Here is a 21,603-nt window from a genome sequence, read left to right as displayed (position 1 = left end):
AACTGGGTTTTAACTAAAAGGAGAAAATTAAATATCGATAACCTCAATGCTCAGTAAATATATGTTTTACCATTTTCGGTTGAAAATTGTTTTTAAAAAATTTTTCCACTTTATTCTTTTTATTTATTATTATGTTTTACATGATAACTTCCTACGGTTCTTCCCAAGTATATTAATCTAAATTGCTTACAGTGGAATGCACGGTCAATTATCCACAAAAAAGGAAGCCTCAAAGTCCTAGTAGATGAGAAGATCAATTTGGTACTTCTATCGGAGACATGGTTGTCCCCAACCACCGTTTGCCAATTTCTAGGCTTTCATTTTCATAGAAAAGACAGACAGGATTGATATGGTGGAATAGGTTTCCTGATAGAACATCTACAGTTCCTGGATTTCAAAGTCATCCATACTGAGCTCCGGCATTTTGCAATTGGCATGCAAGTTCAACGGGGTAACTCAGCACCTCTCAGTGTGGTCCCTGTTTACGTGTTCCCCTCGGAAAACATTCCTCAACTGAAATAGAGTCAGTTCTTCTCCGGCCTTCCAAGGCCTTTCTTGGTCGCTGGGGATTTCAACGTCCATCATGCTGCTTTTGGGTCCGATCGTATCGATAAAAAAGTGAAAGTCTCCTAAAAGCGGTTGAGGATGATAATGTAATTACTGCCAACGACGGAACCAGCACTAGGATAGGTTTACCTAGACCCAACACAAGATCGGCAGTGGACATCACCCTTCTGTCGTATGGCATCTCTCCAATAGCAAGATTGGAAGTGCTAGATGATCTGCATGGGTTCTGATCATCTGCCCAATTTCTTCTCTAGAGATAGAGCTCCTAACTCCATTTCTCCAGTACGGTCTATCGCAAATGGAAATTGAAAAGGGCGAACTATATAGAACTGGATAGAGTATAAGGATGTTTGGGAAATGGAGAATTTGCGCAATCATGGGGGAAACTGGAACTACAATCTTTTTATTAGGTCAATGACAGACATTAGCATGAAAACCATCCCTGTATATAAACCAAGAAGAGAAGGATCAAAAGTCTTGGCAAATGTTTGGTGGAACTCATAATGCGATTCGATCCTCAAAAAATGGAAAAAACGCGTACAATGATTACAGGTCTAATCCTACCTTTAATAATTACGAAGCTCTAAATGTTATACAAAAAGAAACTAACCAAGTTATTAAGAAAGCAAAATCTGCCCTTGGTGGTGGCGGCGGCTGGCATGTCGGACGAAAGGAACGCAGGGCGTGTTAGCCCCTGTCCCTCGAGGACGTGGACTTTTCCATATCAGGTTTTTTTGATGTACATGGTTTTTATCCACGTCCTCCAGTGAGGAAACTGAGAACAAAGGGAAAATAAACACGTGCGTCTCGCCCTTCTTGTCGCGGCTGTTCGTGGTGCCAGGGTGGTTCGCTCGTCCTCGTTTCCCGGGTTCCTGATCGGCGCTATTGGTATCACTATTCTACCAATTCTACGAAAATAGGTAATGGGGACTTCCCCCCCCCCAAAAAAAAACATTATGCTAATCATTTGAAATGAAACTATCATTATTTTTTATTAACCAACAAATACTCTGCGCCAAAATAAATTAATCGACTAATATCGCTAAGTCACGAAACAACTGAAATGTGATCAACAGCCTTTGCCAGATGATTCATGTTAATGTAGTAGTAAGCTTCACATTTCGTTGCTAAGGTACGAAAACATCAGTTTCGGCCCAAAATTTTATGGATTAACACGGTTTCAAAATTTTTGCCAAGATGTCTGAATACAGAAGTGAGATGCTTCGCAAGCGATTATTTCCGTTTAACGTACAAAACATACAGAAATGTAAGTATTTTACGATAAATGAAAAAAAATCTCTGAAAACTAATGTCGTATTAAACATTACTTTGAATTGTTAAATTTGTATATTTCTTATACATATGGGAGTGATGAAGTTGTTCAACCTACTACTAAACTGTCCTTTTATGGAATGAGTCGGTTGATAAATCAACTGAGAAAAATAAACGAATCATAAAACGTCTGTTGACTGAAAAAACACAAAAAAACCGTATGTTGCTACGCAACCGGTTCGGCAGTGGGAATGTTAAGGTTCCTTGAAATTCTATAAATTTTTATATTCCCTAACAACAAGATGAAAAGTGCTAACCGATAGTCTTACCTAAGCTTTGAATGCCACGCGCACACCACACACATATATATATAGTTTATAGTTTACTGCATCATAATATTTCCTACCCTGAATATTAAAAGATTGAACATTAAAATTACCTTACGGTCACGTTTCACTTTCCGTGTAGAGAATTCAGTCATGTTTATTCACCTCATCAAATGGTTTCTGAGCGGCTATGCTGAAACTAGGGGCCCATAGATTTGATTTTAACCATACTAATAATAATAACTTTTTATACTTTCGGCCAATTAACAAAAAAATTAAAAGGCACCGTTCTGGATGATTATGGGGTAGAGTGTCGAAAACTTTGCAGTTATCAAGTTAAATACACAGGAGATAAGTTAATACCAGTTCGGTTTAGAAATTTGGCAATATAAAAATATTGGTGCGAATTGTCGTTGCTTAGCAACAATTACCCTGTTAAGGCCGTACGTTTTTGGGCCGAGCCGCGGTGATTGGCATGTTGATACAACACGCCAATAACAGGACTGTTGACATGACTCGGAATTTTTACCTTACTTACACTCGAGCCTTGGTCCAACCTACTGGTGTGTTGAACGACGGAACTACAACGAAGCTGAGCGTCGTCTTTGATGACTCCCACACCACATCGATTGGTTCCCTGAACAATCAGCAGTTGACTGGACCAAAATTACAAAAGGACATAAAAGACAAGAAGTTCTTCTGAAATTTTGGGTCCGCAAGTCTGCCATGACTTCAGACATCACTCAGATGTATCTGCAGATCCTGCTCGCGGACAAGGACCACCGGTTCCAGCACCCGTTTTATAGGTCTGATCCCGCCGAGGCTGTCCGGGAGTATGAGTTCCATAGACTGTCCTTTATACTTTCCTGTTATCAGTTTCTGGCACTCCGGGTGCTAAGGCAACTGATCCAGAATGAGGGTGAAAGTTATCCCCTAGCGTCTAAAGCTTTGGTGGAGAATCGACTACATACTGACCGGGTCGACACAGTTGAAGGAGTGAGGATGCTTCAACAGGAGCTAACCGATTTGCCGAGAAAGGGTGCCTTCTCCTTAAATCGCCGACGTGGTTCCGGAGTCTAACCTCGAAAACGCGAGCGTTAAGGTCTAGGGATGCAGTGTGAACCGAACATAAGCAAAATTATGTTCACCATCGCCCGAATATACAACCCTCTTGGCTACCTGGTGCCAGTAGTCTTTAGAGCGAAGGTGATCTTGAAGAGACTCTAGGAATGTAAGATCGGTTGGGATGACCGAATTTCAGACTTAGCAACGAATGCACCCGATTTTATGATTATTTGCCAGTCATGAACTCTCTAAAACTGCCACGATGCCCTATTGTATCTCATCCTACGCGCGCTACCCTCTTTGGTTTCGCCGATCCGTCAGCTTTGGGCTATGCAACGGTCCTTTACCTTTGGGTAGAGAGCCCAGGCGAGGATACAATCACGAATCTTCTCTTCGCCAAAACCCGTCGGGCTCCTTTTAAGACTAGAACTCTGCGCCGCGTTATTGTTAGTAGATGTTCTAATGGCACTTTGAGCTTAATAGAGGTTAACGCAACCACCCACTCCTTAATTAAGTCCTGGAAACGACACCATTCTAGAAGGGGGGGGGGTCGACAGAGCTGAGGTCACTGAATCCATATGTGGACTCTCTCGGTCTCCTTAGGGTGAGCGGACGCCTAGCTAACGCACCTATGGGCCACCAATTAAAAAATCCGATCCTACTTCCGTACAAATCGTACTTTACCCAGCTGTTAATTGACCATCCCCGTTTGGTATACACTCATGCTGGACCAAAACTTCTTCTGGCATTGCTGAGACGAAGATACTGGATCCCCTGGGCTCGAAGGCTTGTTCGATCTCCGATCCATCACTGCGTCCGTTGCCACCTCCTGAGAGCTGGACCCATCACATGCTTCGAACGAAACAGCGTATTTGTTTGCCTCGGAACCAAGGCTGTACACATTGAGATGGTGTCACAACTGTCGTCGGCTGCTTTCCTCGCTTGCTTGATTGAGGAATTCAAAACAAAATTAGGTCAGGCAACGCGACAAACTTTGTAGGGTCCAAGCGTCAACTGGCCAACTCAACGCATGATTGAACGCAGAGAACACGCACCAAGAAATTAATGAACAAATGGTTAAGAGAGGCATAGAGTGGACCTTCATCCCGCCGTCAGCCCCTCACTTTGGAGACTTATGGGAAGCTGCCGTGAAATCAATGAAGTACTACCTCACACGAGTTCTCCAGCACCAACAGTTGATGTTCGAGGAGTTATCTACCGTCACGAGCCGGGTCAAAGCGATTTTGAATTCCCGACCGCTGTATCCGATGTCCTCATCCCCCGACGATTATGGCGTCGTGACACCAGGATATTTTATACTAGGTGACGCCTTGGTGTCATTACTCGAACCGCTCATCATCTAATAACTCGGTGGCAATTTTTACAGAAGGGCACAGCGTATTTCTGGAAGAAGTGGCGATTGGAGTATCTCACCACACTCCAACAACGGCTGAAGTGGTAACAGCGAACCGACAACCTGGACTTGGGAACCGTTATCGTCTTAACGGACGCCAAGGCGCATCCGTTATCTTCGCAGATTGGCCGCATCATCGAGAAGTACCCAGGCAAGGATGAAGCAGAGAGAGTGGTACGCGTCAATACGCCTATTGGGGAGTACACTCGACCAGTGGTCCGTCCATCTCCTCTGCTGTCTGAGCCCTGACCGCTCCAGTGACACCTTCTTTGCCCGCGGCCATTAATTTTTTTTATTTTCTGTTGTGCTTTTCTGGGACTTTTGAGTAGAAAATTTCTCCTAAAATTTGGCGGTGTGTTAAGGCCGTACGTTTTCGGGCCGAGTCGCGGTGATCGTGCCGTTGACAACAACAGGATTAACTCGCCGATAACAGGACTGTTGACAAGACTCGGAGTTTCTACTTTACTTACGGTAGAGACTTGTCTCGACCTACTACTGCCTGACTTGTCGCTGCCCGCTTTTGGTTTTGCAGCTGAACGCCTGCCGCCGCGTTAACGTGTCGCCTGATTTTACATTTCGCCAGCCAAACAGGGGTACCCCAGAACCCGCAAGTCGTTTGTTTTAAATATTACTTTATATTTTATTTTGTATTTGTCAAGTCTACCTTTTTTGTCGTAATTTATGCGAGTAAGCCCTTTAATTTTTGCAATCTTCTTCTACAAGGTTTTTTTGTTTGTAAAATAAAGCGAATAATAAAGGCAGAAATTTATCCAGCACCGTCTTTTTGTTTTCCTTTTTTTTCTTCGAACCGCGGGGGTAAAGATATATTGTACCTCGACCCTAACTTGAGGTCGCCGAAGCCCCAACATACCCTATGAGATTAATATTGATCTAACTTTATAAAACGATAGTTCCTACTGACAGTTAGTTGTTTACAACGATCCAGATTTCAAGCTTATAGCTGATCATCAATTTGAAGGAATTTACAACCACGTCTCTCGACATGAGTTGTAAACGTGAACCCACCGCCAACTCGACGTCCCTATGAGAAGCTGGTTTTTCGCTGAAGTATCCACAAGTAAATATTATATTAATAAATACTGTAAAAAAATATTTATAATTTAGTGATTAATTTGTTTTTATTAATTAATGAATAAAAAATTAAAATTAAAATGATGCATTAATAAGAAATTAGTAAATTAATGATAAAATTAAATAATAAAAACTAGTTAATTAATTTGATTATTTTGTATGACTAATTATTTAGGTATATATTTAAAATAGGACGTAAATCAAAATCATTTATTAATTTCATAAATTGTATCGTCAAAGAGATTTATTTTTTATCGATATGTTGTACAAATTAGGCTTTCCTCATTTTTGTCTTCAGTAGAATGGGATAAAATCGATTATTTTACGCGTTTAAAAATTAAATTTATCATTGATAAAAACAAAGTATCTTGCATAAAAAAATTAAAAATATGTAGTTTGGTTTACTTAAAAAAAACATTCATAAAGACCAAAACACTCAATTTTACCAAAGGGTTATAAGCTTAACAAACATGTTACTAAATAAAGAAGAAAACAATTTCTAAAATAAATGCTTAAAATTTTTCCCAAAAACAGAATTAGATAAAAAAACTACTTTCCATTGGTTCATCGGTAGATTGTTGTAAAATAAATACAAATATAAAATATAAATGGGCTGGAGTAATTAAACAAAACGAAATAAATCTGAACACCAAAGAATTTAATATCCCAAATACAATTAGGTGTATTGATAAAAAGTTAAAAAGTAACAACAACGTTATTTTTAAAGCCGACAAAGGAAATAGTATATAATAGTCATCATTGAATCAAAAATACGTTTCTAAAGTAGAAGAATTCTAAATAATAAGGATTGTGATAAACAAAAAAGATCCCACCCTAAAATAAAAAACTGAAGTTCGAACAGCTATGAAAAAAATAGTGAATTTTTATTCTCAAATGATCCATATGCAGTTAAAAAACTAATAACAACCTCCATTGTTATAAGGTGGTTCGGTCAAAATTCACAAGGAAAACAAACCTATAAGACCAGTAGTATCCTTTCATAATTCTCCATGCAAAAAACTAGCGATCACAATTGATAAAACAATTAAAACTCACATCAATTTCAAACCTACATTCGGTATTCATAATTCTTTAGAATTGATAAAACAATTAAAAAACATAGACATACCTAACAACTGTCACTGTTAAAGAATGTGAACAACTCATAAAACAAAAACTTACGGAGAATTCTATTAACGAATGAGTATAAATTGATATAATAGACCCCTTAAATATATTCCTACTATCTAATTATTGTAAATTCAATAATAATTTTTATGAAATGAAAGGGTTACCAATGGAGTTCCACTATCCCCAATTTGTGCTGTAATATTCATGAATAATTTTGAAAAAAAAAATTAATAAAGACTGTTCTTTTTGGAAACAGTATATACGACGAATTCAAGGACCATCTAAATGAAACAAAGCTTAATTTCAATTTAAATTCAAATAAAACTATAAAACTGTTACACAGTTTTAACAAAGGGAGGGACCTAGATTGGTTTGAGAAATTTCGATTTAAAAAATGCAAAATCGAAAATGGATAGAAATACGTTAATAATATACTAGATTTTGATGTACCTCCTATTTTAAATATGTACCTAAATAATATTAGTCGTACGAATTAATGAAATTATTTTTTATTATTTAATTTTATCATCAATTTACTGATCTATTATTAATGTATCATTTTAATTTTAATGTTGTTATTAATTAATAAATAAAAACAAACTAATCACTAATTTATAACTATTTTCTTATAGTATTTATTATTATAATATTTAATTGTGTTATAATTTTCGCTTCGGTTGATAATTGAGCGGCATTAAAAACCAGCTTTGCATTGGAACGTTGTGTTCGCCGGGTGATCCGGGGAGGGGGAGGGTTCATTCTTACAATCCATGTCGAGAGACGTGGCTGTAAATTTCTGAAAATTAGATAAAGGTGATTGGCTATAAGTTTGAAATCGAGGTCGTTGAAAACAATTAACTGTGAGTAGGAGCTATTTTTGTAAAGATTGAACAACATACTCACTCCACCATTTATCATTTCTATTAATATTGATCTACGGTCAATAGTTTATGTTTTAAAAATTAGCTTATTGCTGCTTGTTGCCTTAGAAGGCACATTCTGAGTCGAAATACTTTATTCGAATATAGATTTTGTATTATCTTGCCTAAATGAAATTTTTAGTTATCTTACACCAGACAATTTTCAAAAAGAAAGTTTAACTTTGAGGTTTTGAACTTTGACTAGATAAGTATATAAAATGTTTCTCGAAATATAGTAGGAAAGTTTGAACTTATATACCCTGAAAATTTTCACGTTTTAAACTCAATTGGATTTGTCATTTTTAGGGTACCAATACCCGGATTCACCGCCGCGAACATCTCCTGAGTCAACTCCAGAACAAAAGGACGCTGAAACCGTACAGCAAGAGACTCACTCCCAAATGCCTGCCGAGGAACCCCCATTACCGCTCCTCTTTTGCCGATTCACTCAGACCGAAGACTGCACTGCGTCCTTAAAAATAGAAAAGAGAGCGCTGCGTAAAAAAGGTTCCTTGTCTCCAAAGACCATTTTCACTAACAACAAGCCAAAAAAACAGAGAGTAAAGCTGAGACGAAGGTCGAAGAGATTTTGTCCACTGAGTCAAGAGGATTCTCTTCCATTTGTCAGTGAACAATCTCGTGTCGATGTCGCCGTGGAGACCATGTGTACCGAGGACGAAGAGGAATCGGAAGATGAGACGAGCAGTTCTTCTGACAGTTCTCGTGTTCTACCATCTCAGCCCGTATCGAGACCGACGCGAATTAAACTGAAGGCTGCACCTGTGCCCATCAGATATTCAACAACCATTTTACGTAGAACAGCAAAGAAGAACTTGAACAAAACGAATAAAGCGGAGGTCAAGCTTGATAGCATGCTGACAATGATCGATGGGCTTCTGGCGGCCAGTCGAAACGAGCAGGCAATGGGTAAAATAAGTGGTTATTTTCAGACTCTCAAGAAGGAAATCAACTTTTGCCTGAAAAATAAAATTTCGCCGAAACTGTCTTACACACAAGACGCGCCGGCAGATGTCCAATCTAATCCCACAGAAGGAATTGGAAGTACGCCGGACAACAAACCAATCGCCAGGGTGATAGATCCAATGACAGACATCATCGAGACTAAAATTCTCAAAAAAAAGGTCCGTGGTAACAGTAAAAGGTCAAACGATAATTTGTACAGTTTAAACAGAATCAAGGCCAGAATGGCGGAAGAGAATCATAAGGATCGGAAGTCGCATTATGTAGGAACATCCGCCATGGAGCATTATTTACCGGAAAGCTTCAACTACGACACTGGAGATGAACAGGATTGGATAAAACGGGATAAGGATGAGAGAGCTGCCGATCGAAAATTTTCATCATTGCTGCAGGAAATGTTCGAAATAGATCCTGCAACAGCCGAAGCACTTGACGATAACGAACACCCTGATGAAAAACAAGAGAACCAACTCAATGTAAGAGAATTTCTCCATAGACTTCAAAAGGAACTGAAAGCCGAACAAGCCCGGAAACCGTCCTTCTCATCCTTCGATACTAAAGATCGAGAGTATTATCGTATGAAAGCGATTAGGTGTGGTAGGAGGAAAATTTTTCCGAGCAGAACGCCGTTGATATCTTCAGTCAAACTGTCAGAAATTGTATATGATAAACCTGATTCGTCGGATGCACAGGCACAAAATCAATTAACGTTGAAAAACTCTGAGAAGGAAACAGTTTCGCTTGCCGATCGCGACAATGCCGGTGTCGAAGTAACTCCACCCGCGGTGATTACACATGAGATTACAGACATAGCGACCGGAAGAAAGGTCCGAGTATCTTCTACAGATATAGACCAAACCGTGCAACTCAAGATTCTTGCGAAACTGTACAACGATACTTTAGTAAAAAATGCAATCGGCTCAGCTATATCAGAAATACCTCCAAAAAGAAAGTATAGACCGTTAAAAATGGGTCTAATACGGCTCGACGCGATACTCAAAGATATAGCCAGGGAAGATTACCAAAACGAACTCGAACTTGCGATTCAGCGGAATAACAAAAAGGAACCTTTAGAATCGGGCAATTTAGGTCTTGCCGCTTACAAACTGATGACAAGACTGAAGAATAACGGGGAAGATAAAATAAGAGACCTTATGTCGACAATAGGATTGATAACGCAACTCTCTAAAAAGTTTAGCTTTAAAGCGAAAACGGATAAGACATCCGTACACTCCATTAAAAAGAAACGACTATCAGGGAGGTACTTTGAGAGGCGCAAGAAGGCAAAGTCCGGGTCCATAAAACGACACAGCACAAAAGGTAAAACAAAAAAAAGTGAACAAAAAAGAACAGCATTCGCAAAAAAAAGATCATCAAAAGATAAAGAAACAGGCGGAAATAAGAGAGACAGTATCCAATCGAACAGGAGGCATTCTATTAAAAGGGGTAGATCTCCGACGATTGCCAAATCAAAGGAAGCAACGAATATCAAACAGAAAGATTGGGGGGGTGCAAAAACCAAAGATTTTGGGCTCAAGCCGAAAGAAATTGCACTTACGAAGCCAAAGTCATCAAACGTACTCAAGTTTGGGGAATCGCCAACCGCCAAGATGATCCATGGCAAGCCAAAAGACTCGCAAACCGTGAGACGAAAAGAATCACCGGCTGCCATGCCGAAAGGAACGCTGACTACGAAACGGAAAGAATCACCTGTCCACCGACGCAGAGAATCTCCCGCGGTCAGGCGGAAACAATCGCCCGGGGCGAAGAGCAAGGATTCATTCACCGTTAGGCGGACCCAATCGCCATTATTTAAAAGAAAAGATTCGCCGATTTACCCAAAGCGGAAAGAATCGCCGATTATGGTCAAACGGAAGGAATCGCCTGTTGTCGCCAGGCGGAGAGAATCGCCCGTCTTCAAACCCAAAGAACCGATATTTATCGTAAATGAATCTATTGCGGCCAATCCGAGGGAATGGACTGTTCTGAAAAATCGAAACGACTTGTGGAAATCCAGTACAGTTCGTGATCTCCGTAGACACTATAATAGTCAAGATTTGAACAAACACAATTCCCAACTCGAATTTTTCAAAGCGAGTCTTCCGCACGAAGGGCGTAAATGGAACCCTGCACACGATTTACCCCTCATCACTTCTACCTACGAAGTACGACAGTTAAGTACACCTCATGACGTACACCAGGCGACACCCCCTCCTCCCGAAGTACGTAAGACGAACCTCGTTAAAGATATGACTAAATGGGGTGTCTCTCGTGAGACTCAAAAGTACGGCCTGACGTACATCCGTAAATCGAGTGCCGGTCGCGAAGCGCGTAAATCCAGCAACTCTTGCGATTCTCCTCGGTACGGATGCAGGTCGAGAGTGACTCCTGACTGGCGCAAAAACGGTTCCATCAGCGATGGCCCAAAATCGAGTGTTTCGCACGAAGTGAATTTATTAAGCCATTTCCGCGACAATCGCAAATCGAGTCCGTCTGTCGACAGATCCGACTCTGGGAAAACTCGTCAACGGACCCTACCGAAGCAGAACATATTCGCTCGAAGGACAAAACCAAACATAAATGTAGAGGCCGGTCCCAGCAGGAAGTCTACCGCGAAAAAAGAAAGACTGCAGGTCAAAAAACAGGTTTCAAGTGAAAATGATATCGTTACATTGGCCAAAATGAACCCACTCGCTTTAGAAAAGGCTGCGCAACAGGCAAAAGACAGCAGCTCTTCAACTGAGTCCTTGATGAATATAATTTATAAATTAATGAATACTGATTTGGACGATGACGTTGTAGAAGGTCCGGTAGACCATTGGGACATCTATAAGTCTGACGATGATAAGAGTGTCGACAATAAGACCGAAGATGAAAAGAGTTATGGCGAAAACTTAGAAAACGTAACCACTGTCGACGAAACGACAGAATACGCCGATTTAGGGGACGAAAATACAGATGTTGAAATGAAAGAATGCGAAACAACAGATGTCGAAAATAATGTTACCGAAAATGAGGATGTAGTGAAAAATGATTTCGAATTGTTCGAACCCGTAGTAGTAGATCAGGAGATAAAAGAGGAAGAAAAGCGAGATGTCGAAAAAAAGGAAGATGAAAACAAATTCGAGGAAAATAAAGACATCGAATTTAAAGAAGGAGACATTACTGATTCCGACAAGAAGTTGCAGAGGAAACTGGTCCATCGCCCTTTTAAGAAAGGCGGAATCATCGAGAAGAGAAATGCCAAATTTCGAGCGGATAGGCGTGCGAAGGAAAGAGAAAAGCGGCTGGCACTCCTCACATCGATGAAAGCCGAACCATTGGTACTTGATATGACAGCTCCCAGAATCAACAAGTCCTCAGTGGATGCGTCGACGCAAGTAATGGCTGGAGGACAAGCTGCGAACAAGGAAAAACCAGATTCGGAGCCGGTACAAGCCCACGGCGAGCCAGAAGATGGTGAAAAACGTAAACCAAACAATAATCCGCCCAACCGTCTTACATCCCTGTTCGAAAAGTCCTCTGAGCCAGAAACGGCTCCAAAGCAATCTACCAGTCAATGTAAACCGGTAACATCAAAAGAAAGCAAATTAGAAACGGATCAATCTGTCCCAAGAAAGGTCAGTAGGCTACGCTAAAGATTGGATTTCAAAAACCCGTCGATATTTATACTTAACTCACGCACAAATACAAAAACACATTGATTTACAGGATTACATTTCAAGGCAACTTCCCAATAAAACATTTTCAGAGCATATTTTTTTTTTGTTTACCCCAAGTGCAAGTGAAGGTTTATTTTGTGTTCTCAATGCAAATGGGTTTTTAGATTATAATGTAATATAAAATATAAAACATATCTACAATATAAAAAAGGAAGATAATGATGTTTCATCGAAGTATGGAATGCCCTCTACGTACGCAGTAATTTGGTAAATTTCTGTAGACATAATTAAACGGGCGTTCCAAAACATGAATATTCCTTATGAATATTTTCCTGTTATCACAGAAGGAATTTTTTGTTGTAAATATAATTGAGTCAGTAATGATTATTTACGGCTATACATTTTAATACACTATTACGATTTGATAGATTTGATAAAGGCTCAATTTTGCACTTATTCTCTGGAATTTCTGACCGTCCCCAAATTGTCTTAGATAATAAGGAAAACCACGCTATTAAAAAATTAATGTATACTATAAAAAACTAAAACTAAAAGAGGGCGAATACGATCGTAGGTTCGATTTCCACCGTCGCCATTGGAATTTCTCACCCCTTTCCCAACTACTAATTAATTATTAGCATATTCCACTGTTGATGGCTAATTTGGAAATCAATGTTTGGGCATCCGTCCCTCACCTAGAATATGGACGGAGTTTCCTTCCAAGGTCGCCCCTGTAATTCCTCATTCCTCTCACAACTAACTACCTACTATTATTCGTACATACGACTGTTGCTGTCCCTTAAGAAAACATAAGGCTATAAAAAATAAATCAAACGGAAAGCAGTGACCCAGTCAAAAGGTTTTTTTTCTGCAATAAAATTGCAAATTTAGGTTTGAACTGAAAAAATGCATTGTTACGACGAGTATTTACTTACATATTTCAGATAACCCGCAAGGGTACAAAGAAGGTATACGATATCCTTATTTTTAGTTATTGTAACTACATAACAAGATGTTTATGTTCTATTTTGTATCATTTTCTATCACTTTTTCATATGTCGTTCGTTGTCAGATGGGGGCTTTCACTATTGATCCTGTCTTATACCAACACAGTTGAACTCGTTCATACTTCATATATCCGGTGACGAACAGTTTCTAATTTTTTTCAATGAAACCGTCAAAAAAATACAGCAAACGTTAAGTTTAAATTACACCTGTCTATTCAATCCGAAACGTTTACAAACTTCAAAAAAACGTGAAAAGTTGTTTAAAATTTTTGTTCATATCCTCCAATCCAAGTACGATTAGAGGGGTGGTTTTGATTTAAAATATAAAAATCGTTGTTGTGTTGAAATACTTTAAACACGTTTTCACCAACAGAATTCATCGCCCGGCGTGTTAACGTTGAAAAGAAGCAGCGATCAGAGGTGCTTGGAGAGGGGCAATGCCGGGAGGCCGGGCACGTTCGGCAAATTCGTCCAATTTACATTCGTGTTAAACGTACTAGGCGGAAAGTTCCACGACAAATAACTGTAATTACTTAAATAAATAGACCATCACGGCCATCAGTTTTACTAGTAAAAACAACCCAAGTTGTTTTAATTGTGTCTGTTTAAATCTGACTTATGTATTTTTGTGCATTTCGTTGACCTAACAATTGGGAGCGGACCTGCCTCCTGTTTAATGAATTTTATTGACAAAATTAGTACCTTTTTTTTACAAAAAAGGTGTACCCAACTAGATGTTAAATGCACCCAATAACTAGCAAAGCATAACAACCTAACAATATCTTGGCTACCAGGACATAAGGGAATTTTGGGTAATGAATAAGCAGACAAATCAGTCATAGGAAAATCTGCTAGACCTACACCCACAAGGTATAAGTAAGATAACAAAATCAAACATAGCATTCGTTCTCTCAGAATAGGTTTACACAAAACGAAAGGACAAATATACACTATATAAAGGTGCGATAGAATCCAAAAGAATCCTGATTAAAACTAGCAACCATATTTCATTCAATAGCGTAAAACTGAGTATATTAATACAATTGACATCTCGAAAAACACTTACACAACACTATTCGACGTGCACAACTATTTATAGTTTATACAATGAGGAGGAAGAACGTGCCACCCATATTATCTTCGAAAGCGAACCGCCCAGTGGAATCAAAACTATGATCCAAAGATGTCCCGGGAAAACGTATTGCAGCAATAACAGTCAATAATCACCTACTTCTTAAAAGAAGGATCAGGTTAATTGAACTATATTCGGACTATCACCCCGAAGGGTTGTCACTCCCCGATGTGCTGACTTTAGTGTTTATATATCAAGGGGTTGAAGTATGTAGCTGGGTCGCTAGAATCGCCCTTAGCTAAATTCCCAGATCATCGCTTCCGTACAAACGGGTTTAGGCTCTGACTGGAGCCATTGACAGCTAGGCCATTTCAGCCCGAAACACATGCAAACTATTATCTAGCCTAGTACTAATTAAATTACATGTCAATCGTACAAATGTATTCATTTGTACGTACAAAAACATTCATACATTGCACTCATTTGATTAATCGTGGGATTACTGTATATTCGTCCATCGACCTACACACAGTATTAATAATCTAACCTAAATTAGAGTCGATGGGGTACTTTTACGCCATCGACCCTAAACACGCACACACACACATTGCTGGAGGGGCGATGGTAACGCTATATTTCACCACATACTTTACCAATCACACAAATAAAGGCACGCATTCAAACAAAACACAATGACAAAACACATAGAATCTAACTACATACAGTGAAAAACCCCACGTCCTCTAAAAACGGATCAAGGGACCCAGAAACCAACTACTGTGGTCGAGAGCCATTCATAAACTTTAGACTGTCATTCATACAGCAGCATGCCTACACGCTCTCTATGGAGCCAAGTCCGCCTCTATGTGGGGCACGCTCTCTCTATTATGAGCGGGCTTTGGCCTAGCACACTTTAGTTTGTCAACCGAGTATGGCCAATCGTCAATCGGGTGATCGGGTCTCCAGCCAGGTTCCCTGAGGGGCATCTAACATTCGCGCTGTTGACTTGCAAGAGCCTCTTGGACGACCCCGCCTACTGATGCTTCCATCTTTCTATTGTTATATTTTTCACTGCGAGATTAGCGTCACAGGGCCTGATCGCAATGGTCCGGTCTGGAGGATGTACCTCCCGGCTTTCACCGCCTCGTCCGCACAATTGGCCACAATTACGCGTTAACGGGTTAACAGAATTACGCAAAGAAAAAGACTACAAGGAAAAAACTCAATGTGAGAAGGAATCTCGTCCTACTCAACAGAAATGGACTAAAGATCCTAATTGGTACATTTAGAGGACATTTAATATAACTGTTTCAAATGAACTTATTTTATTGGTACGAAATAGTTTCTTTTCGACAAAGATTTCGGGGCTCCTTTTCTAAAGTTTATTTTAGTTGTTATGTTTTCTAAAGTTAATTTAAAGTTATATATAAGCTATATATATAAAGTTAGCATAGTTCAGTCAGTTATTCAAACTGTGCCGAACAGGAATTGCACGAGCAAAATTTTCACATCCCACATTAGAGATGAGATTTACTTTCATTTTCAATTATCAGAATTTTATTATAAAATAAAAAACCGTTTGATAATTAGATCTGTATAAAGATAAAAAAAAATCATGTGAAATTTGTCATGCTGAATTCATTTAGTCATCAGGTTCGTGATTTTTTTCAAAATTCGTACGTGATTGGTACAGTAAATCTTCAATTTATTCAAACTGATTCACTTTATCATTGATCTAGAAACACATTATGGTACTATTATATGCATTATTCAAACAATTTCAAACGGGACGGAACACAGTGTCGTATTCCAATGCCGTTAACACATGCCGACCTAGCGAACAGTTTCGTGCATGTTTGCTCGAGTAATAGGATGTTAAACTAAACATTCATCCGTGTCTGGCAGGAGCAAAGGGACTATTATATCTAGTCAAATGTCTTAACATTGTACCAACGCACAATTGAATCGGCCGCTGTTACATACCAAGAAGAAGGTAATAAATGATTTTTTCGTAGACTTGGCAAAAACTTGATTTGCCCGTTCAAATAAACAAGTCCTTTTTTTTTTTTTTTGTTAAAAGAAAAACATTTTTAATAGTTCATATATGTTATCTTCCAATTACGTTTGGTATTTATAAAGAAGTATTTAGGTTTGTCCGTATCAAAAAATATAAATATTATATGTAATAAAAAAACATAGGTTGATTGTCTCCCAGATTACGTATTGCAATGCTTTTAAAAAATATTATTATTAACGAAAAATATATGGGGATGAGTCGGGATTCGAACTCAGAACCGCTAGCACTTGGTCCGATGTTCCCATCTTTACTCAACTGGGTTGAATGTGTTACGATTTGTTAATAGAGTTGATTTGTTAATATCCATAGCGTAAGGTTGGTGAGAGTCATTTGAATTCTTGATTGGTTATCAAATATTGAATTCTTTTGGTGTATCACAGTTTTGCCAATATGTTTGTGGGATTGTTTTCGGTAAATATAATTTTTTGCTCGTTATTCGGTAATTAATTATACTTGTTTGGGTTTTTGTTCTTTTATTACGGATATATTATAAACCCCGTTCGATACGTTTCAATCTTATCCATTTCGATTGTCATTATGACTAAATCCTATCCGTAGGGGGACCGCGGTAGCCGAGTGGTTAGCATGAGAGACTCTCTCGCCGCGGTCGTGGGTTCGATTCCCACCGTCGCCTCTGGCCCTTTTTTCCCGATAACCCCCAATTTGAACACACAAAAATTCGTACCATGGCTAATATGCAAGATCATAAGGCCAATAAAAAAAAAAAAAAAATCCTATCCGTAAAAAATTGGGGTCCGCCCGGGATTGTAATTTTGAAATATCCATTGTTGTTGGATTAAATATCTTGGCAGATCTTTGAATTAAAGGCTTCAAAAAATTAGAATTTTGTTGATTCGAATAAGAAAATGTTATGTTAAAGTTTTATTTGTGAGTTAAAATCGGTACTTAGTTACATTCGTGATTAGTAAGTTTTGTTTCGCGAAATCAGCAGCTGTAAAGAGAAAAAGGAACTTTATTTCAAGCAATTTTTATTCAATTAATCAGCTGTGGTAAACAAAATGAGCTAAAATAACCTTTGTTTATATTAATTTTTTTGATTACATTATAATGAAAAATTATTGTACAACTTCATACTATTTCTTGCGAAAATGAAGCTTGATTTAGAATCATTTGCAAGAAAACCCTCTGTGGAAAGTTTCAATTTAACAACTCAAACTGATTTGATAAAAACATTGCATTGTTATTAGAGAATGAAGTAGCGGGGGAGTAGTAAAGACATTACCTGTTTTAACAGTAGCACCTTTCGTCGGTGAGATAGACGACGACTCAAGTGTTTCTAATTTATATCCGGCTTGTGCGGTTACTCGTTCTAGGGTAGCCAACAAAAATCTATCTTTGCCTGATGGAAATTTTGATTTATCCGATTGTTAGAGATATTTTTAATAATGATAATTCTTCTCCCGTCTTAGAAAATGTAGATTTAAAATTTGAATAGCTCAATCGTAATAACGAAATATATAATAATAAGTTTATTCAAGAATTGAAAAGCGACGAAAAAATTGCGCCTGGGTTCGAAAAGTAATTGACGAGGATGATTTTCTGGCTTACCATTTGCTTTTACATACAAAAACGGAATACTTAAGCGAAAGTTTCGTCCTCCTCATGTCTCCTCTTCTCATGAGTGGGAAATTAAACATCTAATTGTAATTCCGAAATAATTTCGTTCCCATATTTTAAATGTCACACACGATGCCCTCTGTCAGGACAGTTAGGAGTTAATAAAATGTACCCTGTTAATTGTCTGAATACTGTCTCGTATGACAGGCCGTTAATGAAACATTTAGTGAGTGCGGTAGTGAGTCGACGTTGGAAATCTATGATGCTTTGCCTGCGCAAGCTACTTTCCAGCGTTTGATGAATTTTGTCATCGAAAAGAATGAGAGCTGTGACAGTTACGTCGACGACATTTTCTTATACCATCATGCATGGGGTGAACATTTGAAAGCTATTAAAATCCTTTTTGATCACCTGACGAAGGCAAGGGAAATGATCAACTTAAGATAAAGTAAGTTCGCGCGTGCACTTATAAGATACTTAGGTTATGTGATAGGACAAGGAGAATAGAAGCCAAACGACTTGACAATCAATTGGATCTCAGAATATTCTATACTTGAAAATAAAAATAAAATAAAACTAATTCGATTTCTAGGTGTGTCTGGTTATTATAGGAAAGTTTGTAAAAACTTTTTAACTGTAACAACCACTTACCCGTATAAACAAAAATTCAGTGTGATCTCACGATTACAATAATTCCTATAATCAATTAAAATCCATACTAAATAGATCACCTTTTCTGCTGGCCCCAAAATTTATGAAGACTTTTAAACTGACTGTCGATGCTAGCGACGGAGGAGTTGGTGGTAGTAATACAAGAAGATAGTAGTAGTATTGATCACCCAATAAATTGTTTTTCGAAGAGATTTGTTGGTCTCAAAACAATTATGAATCGAAGAATGAAGGATAATTATGAATTGAAAAATGAAGAAAATTGTGAATTGAAAAATGAAGGAGAATGAATGACGAAGAAGAAAGAAGAATTAATTGGTTACCCTAGATGAGGAATGTTTAGCTATTATCTTATCAATACAATACGTCAAAATTTATATAAATTATTTCGAGTTTCAAACTAATATCTGCAGTGAGTTCACGACCCACAGGTAAATATTAGCAAATTAAGTATAAAAATCAAAGGGTCCTTAGTTCGAGCCATTATAACATAGAAAACAGACATATTATATGGAAAGCTAATGTTGCTGCCAATACCCTGTGACGAATATGACTAGTTTGAAAACATGTCTATAGACGTCCCATAAGTTTAACCACAGAATTTTAGTTTGTTTTATAATCAATTATGTGCTTAGTTGGAAATTTTGTTCGTTACTTTCTGTATATATGTTATAAGTTCTAAGCTACTAAGTCAAATTAGTTACAGCGATAAAGTATAAATGTATAGCATCCTGGGGAAGAAAACTGCAAGGTAAAACCAAACAGGNGTACGTCGGGGAGGTGGATGGGATTTTAAAAAAAAGTATAAATGTAAGTAAAATTATGTTCGAAGAAAAAGGAAGTAAACTTCCATAGATTAGAAATGAGCACGATCGTCGATGTTTAGGCGACCGGTGTTCAATGTTGGAAACTGTGTCGATGCTTTTTTACCATCAGTGGTGGGCTGTCGGTGTTTTATAAAAATTTTCAGTTTTTCCTAATTTCCACTTTTGTGAATAGGGAATGACCTTCTGGTATGAAAGTGTCCTATCAATATCAGTAATAACAATGAGTACTCAAAAACCATTTATGTCTCGACTGTAGAGTCGATGGTCATACCACCATCGATGGTGAGGTTCCGATGTTTAATCGATGGTTTTTATATCGATGCTCATCCCTTAGATGTTACGATTTGTTAATATTAATTAAGATATTGGTGAATCAAAGTTATGCCAGTATGTTTGTGGGGTTGTTTTCAATAAATATAATTGTTTGCTTGTATCAATTGTACTTGTTTGTGTTTTTATTTTTTTTATTATGGACATATTATAAATATGTTCAATGCGTCTCAATCTTATTTTCATTAAGACTAAATCCTCTCCGTAATAAATGACTGAGGGTCCTTAACGTCCGGACTCACGTCCTAAGCGGTCTCTCATACGCCTGATACTAATATTCTAGGAAGGGATCAGGACGATCTAACATGCATGGACTTGTTATCCCACATCCTATGGCAAGCGAGATGGTGCATTGCTACCCAGGTGAAGATGTTCTTATTGTAAATAATATACTAATATTCAAATAATAACAAAAACATGAGAGAACAGAAGTTAAACTTACCCTGTACACAAAAAGACTTATTTTTTCTGAAATATGGCAGTAATCCAATATTTATCGGATAGATTGAAAAATACGAACGTTTCATCACCCTGCTATTACTTGTAGAAATGTTACAACTTTTTGCATTTTCTAAACGAATTTAAGCCCATAAGAAGATGTATAACATTGATGCAATTGCCAATCAAGACTCGCCTTTTTGTTGAAACTCTGTAGGACGTTTGAAACTTTCTCGACAAATCCCGGCTGTTTTAACGTGTTAAAACTGTAGAAAATGTCGTAGCCATAAAATTCCCATAAATTAAAAGCGGACAATGCTGGCCCTTTCAATAAAATCGTAGGAGTTTCCAAGTCGATGCAAGGCTCTTCTCATTATGCACGCCCACTATTTCAGAATGACCCATTCTCTCGTCGTTCCGGTCTTAAATAACTTGCTTTCAAATTTAAATGAGTTCCCCGCCGTCATAGAAGAGGTGCGTTAAAAGGAAACTGAATTAACAAAGCGGATTGATTAAACCAAGCCGAACAATGCGAAGAAACGTCAATATGGAAAATTTGCGGAATGGATTATCTAACCCAGCGGTTCGTTTTAAAAGCATTGCTATTACTAATTACCACTAAAAGTCTAATTTATAAAGCAATAAATCATATTAGCAAAAGAGAAAAGTGGGCTGGAAAAGTACTAATTTTTTAACCACTTCTCTGAGAAAAAACTCCTGCTAGATAGATTTTATATTTACATTCAATAGAAGTTGTTATTTCCTAAATTAAAAGATATGTACAGGGTGTCTTTTCATATGGCCCGGCTTAATTTCTCTTGAACTAGTGACACTGTAAAAAAAAATACGTGTTTAATATTTTTGGTTTTCAACTTTTTACCTTTTTTGAAGAAAAAGTAAACAAGGTAGTATTTACGTAAGGTAAGGGGTAAGTACTTCAAAATTTCAAATTTTCAAATACGACACTATACTTCCTGACAAATAATTTTAAAAAACAATCGTCCGATCCGATTTTAAATTGGTCAAAAAATGAGAAAGTTATGGCAAAAAGTTGGGGGGGAAAACACTCATTTGGTTTGCCATTTATTAATCATAATTTCATGTTTGAAATGGCTGCCTTGCTTGAAGATGCAAAGATTTGCCCTTCTTAACAGCTCTTCAACGATGCTCAGAGC

General features: G+C 38.0%; 1 protein-coding gene and 1 long non-coding RNA gene across 2 annotated transcripts in view; one reads left to right on the top strand and one right to left on the bottom strand.

The window, feature by feature from the left end:
* LOC106669206 overlaps positions 1 to 21,603 on the bottom strand; it is a 114,958-nt gene that overhangs the window by 17,471 nt on the left and 75,884 nt on the right. The gene's annotated exons all lie outside the window — the stretch shown is intronic.
* LOC106669205 lies at positions 1,675 to 12,517 on the top strand. Its single transcript, XM_014398523.2, has 2 exons — positions 1,675 to 1,834; positions 8,094 to 12,517. Exons 1-2 carry the CDS (start codon positions 1,765 to 1,767, stop codon positions 12,404 to 12,406), a joined length of 4,383 nt encoding a protein of 1,460 aa, XP_014254009.1. The 5' UTR covers positions 1,675 to 1,764; the 3' UTR covers positions 12,407 to 12,517.

The sequence above is a fragment of the Cimex lectularius genome, unplaced genomic scaffold (genome assembly GCF_000648675.2).
Source record: "Cimex lectularius strain Harlan isolate CLEC.00 unplaced genomic scaffold, Clec_2.1 scaffold213, whole genome shotgun sequence".
In the NCBI taxonomy this organism is placed as follows: domain Eukaryota; kingdom Metazoa; phylum Arthropoda; class Insecta; order Hemiptera; family Cimicidae; genus Cimex; species Cimex lectularius.
This window is presented reverse-complemented; position numbering and strand designations above follow the sequence as displayed.

Bases quoted from the DNA above. Each gene is read 5' to 3' on its own strand.
- LOC106669205 (XM_014398523.2), top strand. From the start codon at position 1,765: ATGTCTGAATACAGAAGTGAGATGCTTCGCAAGCGATTATTTCCGTTT. The intron at 1,835-8,093 runs GTAAGTATTTTA...TGTCATTTTTAG, and splicing joins CGTACAAAACATACAGAAAT to GGTACCAATACCCGGATTCA.